The 8,600-nt window shown below is 36.6% G+C and overlaps 1 protein-coding gene across 1 annotated transcript in view; it reads right to left on the reverse strand.

The window, feature by feature from the left end:
* The window catches only part of LOC127252642 (uncharacterized), a 29,964-nt gene extending 21,848 nt beyond the window's left edge, over window positions 1-8,116 (reverse strand). Inside the window, exons 1-3 of the mRNA XM_051276914.1 lie at window positions 7,685-8,116; window positions 6,245-6,456; window positions 5,731-6,012 (exon numbers count right to left, since the gene is read on the reverse strand). Coding sequence (XP_051132871.1) covers window positions 5,731-6,012; window positions 6,245-6,456; window positions 7,685-8,006 — 816 coding nt within the window. The 5' untranslated portion in view covers window positions 8,007-8,116. The remainder of the gene's footprint in view (window positions 1-5,730; window positions 6,013-6,244; window positions 6,457-7,684) is intronic.
* Window positions 8,117-8,600: the final 484 nt, after the last annotated feature.

Raw genomic sequence — 8,600 nt, forward strand, 5'->3', positions numbered from 1 at the left:
ACATGGCAATGGTTGAGCATCACCGCCAGCCTTAACAGAAACTCGTGACCCATTAGCTAAAGTAACATCAACTAATAAGGTAGACTTATGAATTCGGAAAACAATTTTGGATTACCAAATAGGTGATGAGAGGCGCCAGAATAAAAAACCCATGGTCCAAGAGAGGTACCAGTGTGAACGACAGAGGCAACGGGTGAATGAGATGACTGCTTTGAAGCTTAGTATGCAAGATACTCCTCATAGTCTGAACCAGTCAAAGTGATAGAATTACCCGATAACTGAGGAGTTTCAACCTGCGGAACAACCCAAGGTGGCCAACCATGCAATTTAAAACATTTATCACAAGTATGGCCCCACATGTTGCAATAAGTGCAGCGTGGATGAGACGTCCCACGAGAGCTCCTATGAGGACTAGGATCACCTCGCATATGTGAAGAAGGTGAAGCTAGTAGAGCAGACTTGTCTGCAGAATCAATAATCGGATGTGCCACAGAGAAGACACGTAATAAGCGAGAATAAACATCATGAAGGGTCGGAACTGTTGAGCTGGAAAGGAATTTATCACGAACCGGACTCAACTCTGGACGAAGACCAATTAGTGTACACACCATATAGAATGTATCACGCTGAGCAAGCTCCTCTTCAGCCGTTTTCCCCGGAGGTAAAACTGATATAGTTCAGCTTTGATAGATGAAAGTTTCTTGAGAAGAATATCGCTGTTTTTTTTTTATTAACGTCAAAATAAAGAATGATTTTAAAATATACAAAACCCTAATATATTAAAACTATACAAAATACCTAAACTGCCCTCATACTATTATAAATACAAAAATACCTCTATAGATAATATAACTAACACTTACATTATCCCCCCAAAGATGAGGCTGCTTGAAGTAGCTTTCTTGTTCGTTGAAGGTGACATCTCTTGACACATAGAATCTTTTTGATAAGGGGTGAAAGCATTTGTATCCCTTTTGTGTGGTAGAATACCCTAAGAATACACATTTGATAGCCCTAAGGTCCAATTTTCTCATTTCATTACTATGAACATGCACAAAGGATACACACTCAAATATTCTAGGTTGAAGTTTATATGTAGGATCCAAGTGTGACCAGCCAGGCTATGCCCAAAATAATATCAACCCTTCCAAGTGGAAATACAAAACAATCGATGGTTACCTAGCACTCGGATAAAGAGACCGTAATACCCCGACACACTTCTGCAAATTCCGGCCTCTGCCCATCCCTCAACTGAACTCCAAATCTTCATGTACGGTCGGGTTGTAGTCGCAAGTCGGATACTAAGGAAGATATAAAGTTATGGCTAGTACCACTATCGATCAATATTGTCACTGGCCTTCCTTGCATAACCCCGAGCAGGCGCATAGTCCGCGGACTTAATAAACCCGCCATAGAGAAAACCGGTAAGGTACCCCCTTCAGTAAGTGCATCTGTTTGTTCTTCCGACCATCCTGTCTAGTGGGTTCATAGTACTCATGTTGTTAAAGGTCCAAGACCGCTTCTCCCTCTTCAGCAATCATGACTCGCAGTTGTTTAAGGGGACCTTCATGTCCCGGTGAATATGGTTTCTTGCAGCAAAAGCACAACCTTTTTGCCATCAGATCGGCCAAATCTTAGGGTGATAGGCGAGTAAATCGGAGACGGCATGTCGATTGACTGGTCGTCATCGGCCGTGCTGGGAGGGTTCGATCGGAGGCTTGGAAATACTACCGGTGGATGCAGTGAGGCTCCCCCTCTAAACATGCTCGTGTTCGAGGGATTTGGTCGAGACATGAGATTCGCGCGCGGTGCGTGACTGTTGAAACTTCGGAATGCGCAGCCACTAGCCTGCACCTCGATATTATCCTCAATAGCCCTAGCCAATTCCATGGCTGTTTCGAGGTCTCCGGGTCTAAGAAGACAAAGTGAATTTCGGATAAAATCCTTTAAACCCTTCATAAAGTATTCGAGGTAGTGTGCATCTGTCAAACCCGAAACTTGGCTAGCCAGTTTACAAATAGCGTTACATAATCGTCCACAGATCCTTCTTGTTTAATGTCTGTCAATCATTTGAAGGGACTCCCTACAGCGCGTACCAAATCTCGCTACCAGCGCTTGCGAAAATTCTTCCCATATCAGTCCCGATTTGCGCGAGCGTAACCAGGTTGACCAGTATAATACAGCATCTTCCATAGCCACCACTATTGCAAGCACCTTTAACTCCGGACTGGTGTTATGAATTTCAAACTGTTGATTCACATGGGTCAACCATCCTATTGGATCCGAACTATTAAAGAATGGAAGTTGCATATGGCCCGACTGCAATCGGGAGTCAATCGCCGGCTGTAGTGGCACCGCGGCCGGGGGCAGCCGTGTTGGTTGCAGTGGTGCGGCGATGTGCCACTCTCCGCCGTCGCGCTATTCTCCACTTAGTGGCCTGTCGCCGATTGCTGCAATCCAGAGGGTTTTAGAATCACTTTCGAGAATTCAGTGAGTCGTCATGATCTTTGCCAATTGGATGTTAGTCGTCTTCATATTCTCCTTCATCTCAGCTTGATCAACTTCAAGTTTGTCCAGTCGCTCTATTGCAGATCGTGTTGTTACCATGACAACGGGATCGGAATCCGGCAGGTCGGACCAATTGGTAGAACACATAAACAAGCAATAGAAAACAATCAAACGAAACCAATTGTTTGGCCAAAAGCCACTGGGCTCTTTATTTATTCATATCAAGAATAATGTCTTCAAACCCTAGATGCCTCTTTAAATACTCCTACTAACTTATTGAAAATAAAGCCCATTCAATAATAAAAGTCCAAGCCCAAATCCAATTATAATGTCTTAATTAGAAAGATATGTAAATAAGTCTAAACCCGCGAATAGCAGGTCTTAGCCTGTCCCCGTCGTCGATACACCAGTAATGGGCGAGGCTCCTCTTCCTCTTGCATTTCGATTCCTTGTCCATCTTGGTGTTGCTCTCTAACAGCTACTCTTTCTTTCGGGTCTAAGCCCATTTATTGCCTACTTTTTTATCTCAATAAAAAGAAAATAAAGGGAAATTATTTTTATCTCAATAAAAAGAAAAAAAAAATGAAGATACTTAGGCCTTGTTTGGATTGGCTTTTGGTAGGAACTTTTGGCTTCTGCTTTAAAAAACATATTTTCTACCTGTTTGCATTGGCTTCTGACCAAAAGTAGAAGCAGTCTTTTAGGCTGAAAAGCGTTTTTTTCAGAAGCACCTTAAGCAGCACTTTTCAGTCGAAATTATTGTTCTATCCATAATAATAATAATAATAATAATAAATACAATACAATAATACAATATAATATAAAAACAATTCATTTATATATATAATATAAGAATTTATATATATTATATTTTAATAAAAAATAAATTATTATTTCTAATTTATATGTTATATTTTAATTAAAATTTAAAATTTAAAATTATAATTAAGATACCAAATTTAAATAGGAATATATAATTTTTTAATTATACTAAAATTATTAATATAATTTATATAATTTTAAAATAAATTTTAAAATACAAATAATTTAATATTGGATTGTAAATTTTATTTTTTAATTATATATTATCCTTAAATTAAAATTTTAAAATATAAATAACTAAATTTTAAAAATATATTTTTTATACTATAATTTAAAATCTTTAAATATAATTAATAAAATTTAAAAATAAATTATAAAAGTTTTATAGAAAAAATACTATTATATTAACAATTTAAAAGCACTTTCAACTCTGTTACATCCAAATACTTTTTTATGAAAGCTGCTTTTTTTATAGACTCATCCAAACACAAAATTAAACTGCTTCTACTTTTGACTTCTACTTATTTTTTAAATCAATCCAAACGGGCTCATAGTCATTATAGATCATCTATCTTAACAAAAAAAATTAATATCTAATCATAATAATAATCTTAACCTTATCAAATCTATCTAAATTATATATAGATATAAATCTTACACTTCTTTTTAAGTTGGAGCGTACAAGTCAAGCTTGCTGCAAATGACTTATGATCTAGGATCTCTTATGGCTTTTGTTAATATTTCTACAAGTTGATCATATGAAGACACATATTTGTATCTATGCATCCATATAACACTTTTTCCTCGTGAAGTAACAATCTATTTCAATTTGCTTCATTCATTCATAAAACATTGGGTTTCATGCAATGTTATTGTCTAGTTATCACACTACAACTTCATCACCTCACACAATTTGAGTTTACAAGGAATATTTTTGGTCCAAAAAAGCTCATACGTAGCTAAGGCCATAGTATGATACTCAACCTCAACGCTAGAACGTGCAAGTACATTTTGCTTTTTACTCTTCCTAGATATCAATTATCTCCAACAAATACAATAACAAGAGGTAGAATATCTATCAACTACAGACCCTAGTCACCCTACCCAATCAACATCTAAATATCCAACAGAATTTGAGTTCACAAGTAATAGTTTAATCCAAAAAAGCTCACATGGAGCTAAGGCCATAGTATGATACTCAGTCTCAGCGCTAAAAGTAAGCCTTTTAGGAGAGATCCTTTGATATACAGCAAAATGCGCATTAGTGTCTTCCAATGAAAGTCACATGAAGATTGAAGGAATTAACTCACCACACTTACAGATGATAGTGAGATAATTGAACTTTCCAACTAGCCTTCTATGTCGTCCAACATCAGTCAAAGGCTCCCCTATGCAGAAAGCAACTTCGTATTTGGATCCGTAGCAGCCTCCAGTGATTAGGACTAATAAACTTTGAGAAAAGATTCTAGAAAACCATTTAAGGCTGGTTGAACCAAGGAGAGAAAAGTAGTAAAATCAAGAATAGTTCCCAAGAAAGAACTGCTCCGATACCATCCTAGATTTTGAACAGAAGAAAAGGATAACTAAATGAGAGAAAGTCTGTCAAAAAACTGTATTTTAAATACGGATAGGCCAGCCTTTTATACAAAACTTTCTAGTAAAAAAAATGAAATGATTATCTATCTTATCCCATGAATTATGGGATCTCTGGCTGCACAGAGGAAAAAAGAACAACAAAATATTTGTTTCCTCAAAAAAGATCATTTCACATAGTTTCTCACAATAACAAATAACATAATTGAAAAGCTTATTCAGAATAAAGAAAGATAAAGTTAAGCTCTGAAATGCTTAAACATTCCATCATGCGATGTAGAAAGCGATATAGGTCAACAAAATTAAAACCACTATCTCAACAAGATATGAAAGTATGGTGAATCAGATCAAATGCCAAGATGTTCAACAGAAAACTGAAACTACTCAGATTTCATATCAAAGAGATGCCTCAAAAAAACAGCCAATGGACCATCAAAGTAATCGATTTTCTAAGCTAGAACTTGCCCGTAAATTGATCACTTATTTGGATAAGCAGAATTCCCAAGTTGTAATGATAAAAGACTTATTGATACTAGAATAAACACAGGATTCAACCAACTTACCAAGCATGCCCATAACGGCATGGAAACATCCAGTTATCCGGCATCCATATTATTCTACATCCATTTTGTAACAAAATACTAAAATTTCCACTTTAACCGATTAAATTTTCCCAACCATTTTATTTCCCATGTCATTGATATCCAGAGAGAGTTAAAAAACAAATGAAATTCTTTTACAGATAATATTAGTATTGGAGGTATTTTTAACTTGAAACTAGAGGATTAAAAATTGAAGATGCAATACCATTTTTGGAATGGCTGGAGAAACTTCACAAAAGGCCTTCATCTCTGCTTTTGAAGCAAGAGCATCAATAAATACAACATCAGCTCCAGCATCAGCAAGAGCACGTGCCCTCCATAGAGACTCTTCTAATGACATGGCTTGACGTGAATCAGTCCGTGCCACTATAACAATGTCAGATCCACTCTCTTTACGAGCATCAACAGCTGCTTTTATTCTCATTACTGCTTCCTCCCTAGATACAACTTTCCGCCCTTGTGTATGACCACAAGCTTTAGGTGAAACCTTGGAAAGAGCAACAATAAGCAAAGGAAGAAAGCTCAACTGTAATCCAACTGATTTCTAAAACTGACCACAACAAAAATTTTAGTTTGGAGACAAATACATCTATAAATACTGAGTACATCCACATATGCCAAGGAAAATCCAAATATGCTACATCACAAACGTGAGAGGCAATTTGAGGGAGATATCAAGTGTATAAATTAACAAAACGAGGAACATCAGCAATATAAACCTGATCCTCAAGAATGATTCCAGCAAAGCCAGCTCTAGTATATCCTTTGACAGTTCTCTTAACATTCATTGGGTTACCATATCCATTATCTCCATCACCAATGATGGGGATGGAAACAGCTCCTGTAATTTGTTGTCCTTGATCCACCATTTCTCCATACGAAATAAATCCAGTGTCTGGCAGTCCCAACCGGGCAGCTGATATTCCGAAACCTAAGAATTGAAAAAGCATCATTGTTTTCTCCAACAGCATGTTCATTGTATAGAAGCAAGCTGATAAAAATAGAGATTCAAAAAATCTGGATTCATGTGATACCACCAGTTCTACATGAAATTGAGAAATATTGTAAAAACTTTAGATAACAATAAAGTAAAGCCAGTCTTTAAAATTATGAAAGATGTGATGCGGCAGATATTTCTTCTAAATGTGATATTCCCAATGGAGATTATTATGAGAAAGTTATATCACACTAAACAACATTGCAGCAAGCCTAACAGCCAAATCAGCATACAAATTTCAGCTGCAAATGGTTTCAATGACTGAAAGAAAATAATGAACTATTACCTTGCTTTTTCCAATATAGACAAGTTCAAACAAATCAACTATTTCTATAAGCCCCTCCTATGTTATGAAGCAGACAATATCAAGGTACAAAATGAAGCAACCACCTTTCCTAGATAGTTAAACTAAAAGGATAGCATATCACTTTATATTTATTCACATTTCATCCACATCCTCTCATAAGTAAACGACGCTCTGATTACCAAAATTACAGGCAGGACACTTTTTAATAAAAGAGTTGCAGGCATTTGAACACAAGAACTCTCAGCACTAGATTTGAGATACAAAGATGAAACAGGAGATTTGAACAGAACTTCTGCAAGCTGCAGCTATATACAAGGGTGGGAGAGGAATCAGAGGATGTTCATTCCACAAAAAGTCATCTGTTACAATTAGGTCTTCTATGATTATGTGGAGAACATAAGGAATTTAAATATCAAGTATGTACATGGTGACTGAAAGAACACAGCTTTTTTAAGACGCCACTACCTTTGCCCTACTCTTACTTACACAATCATATAAGTTTACTACACATTCCTCATTTTCCTGGCTACATAAGTTAAGCAACTTGTGATTGTATATAATAAGAGTTAAACATGTCACAGAAATTCAAAAGGACCAGTGGCGGGACGGGACAGACACAGCAATTCTTTAATAAATGAACGGACAATGAATGGGAAAAAGTAAACCCTAGAATAAATTAACAAAAAACGCAAGGTATCACTTGCCACGAGTATCCCAGACAACTAAAGAAGCCCATCCCCGCTGATCCGCGGAAGACAGGCACAGAGTTTATTTTGAAGCCCTTTTCCCTGTCCATCTAATTGAACATTCTAGGTTCAGTTCTAGGAGTAAGCAGAAGTGAAGAATGGGCAATACCAGTAGTGAAGCAGAAATCAAAACCAGCTCTCTCGACGAGCTTGGCGCTTAGGGCGTCGAAACAAGCAGGAGCTAAGTGAATTCCGGGTGAAGCGAGAAGGCGCCGAAGGGACTTGACCGGGGAAATGACAGTGTCATCTCCTCCTCCTCCTCCGCGCGCCCATACTCTAAGGGTTGGGAAGCGACGAATCCGTTTAGTGAAATGAATAGGTGAAGGTGAAAAAAAGGGGTGAGTACAGGATTTGGAGGCGGCAAGAACATCGGCATTGGCATTGGTATTGGCATTGAGGCTGAGAATATGCGAGGGGACAGAGAGGCTCATGCTCGCTCGTCTACGGAATTATGAATGACAACGCTACTCAACACCCCTTCAAGACTTCAACCAAATATGCCTCACTCCGCCCGCCCTGCTGCAATCTTGCTATTACGAGAGCAAATACAATGGCTCAGCCTAAAAAAGCTTTTATTTTTATTACGTGTCAAGGTGAATTTGCTTTAGGCCATCCGCAATCTAGATAACCATAGACGGTTTCTTTTTATTCTTTTTTCTGCTTGCATTATGCATTATGCGACTTGTCAGTTTCTCTCTTCTCTATCACAAAGAACTCTAATTATATTTTATATCTACATCAAAGAATCTTTTAAAATCTCTATTTTTTCCACATTATTAAATATTTTATATATTTATAAGATAAAATTATATTTTTCAATTATATTATATTCTTATAATATTTAATAAAAAATAAAACAATTATTTAGGGTTTAGGGTTTAGCATAAATAAATAAAATAAATAAAAATAATAATTTCACACTTGCATAATAATATAATAATTAAAGTTCAAACTCAAATTTAATAAAAAAATACATAATATTACAATATATTTTTCAAATAAATTAAATACCCGATTGACCAAAC

Source organism: Andrographis paniculata, unplaced genomic scaffold (genome assembly GCF_009805555.1).
Source record: "Andrographis paniculata isolate CXL003 unplaced genomic scaffold, ASM980555v1 Contig46END, whole genome shotgun sequence".
NCBI lineage: Eukaryota > Viridiplantae > Streptophyta > Magnoliopsida > Lamiales > Acanthaceae > Andrographis > Andrographis paniculata.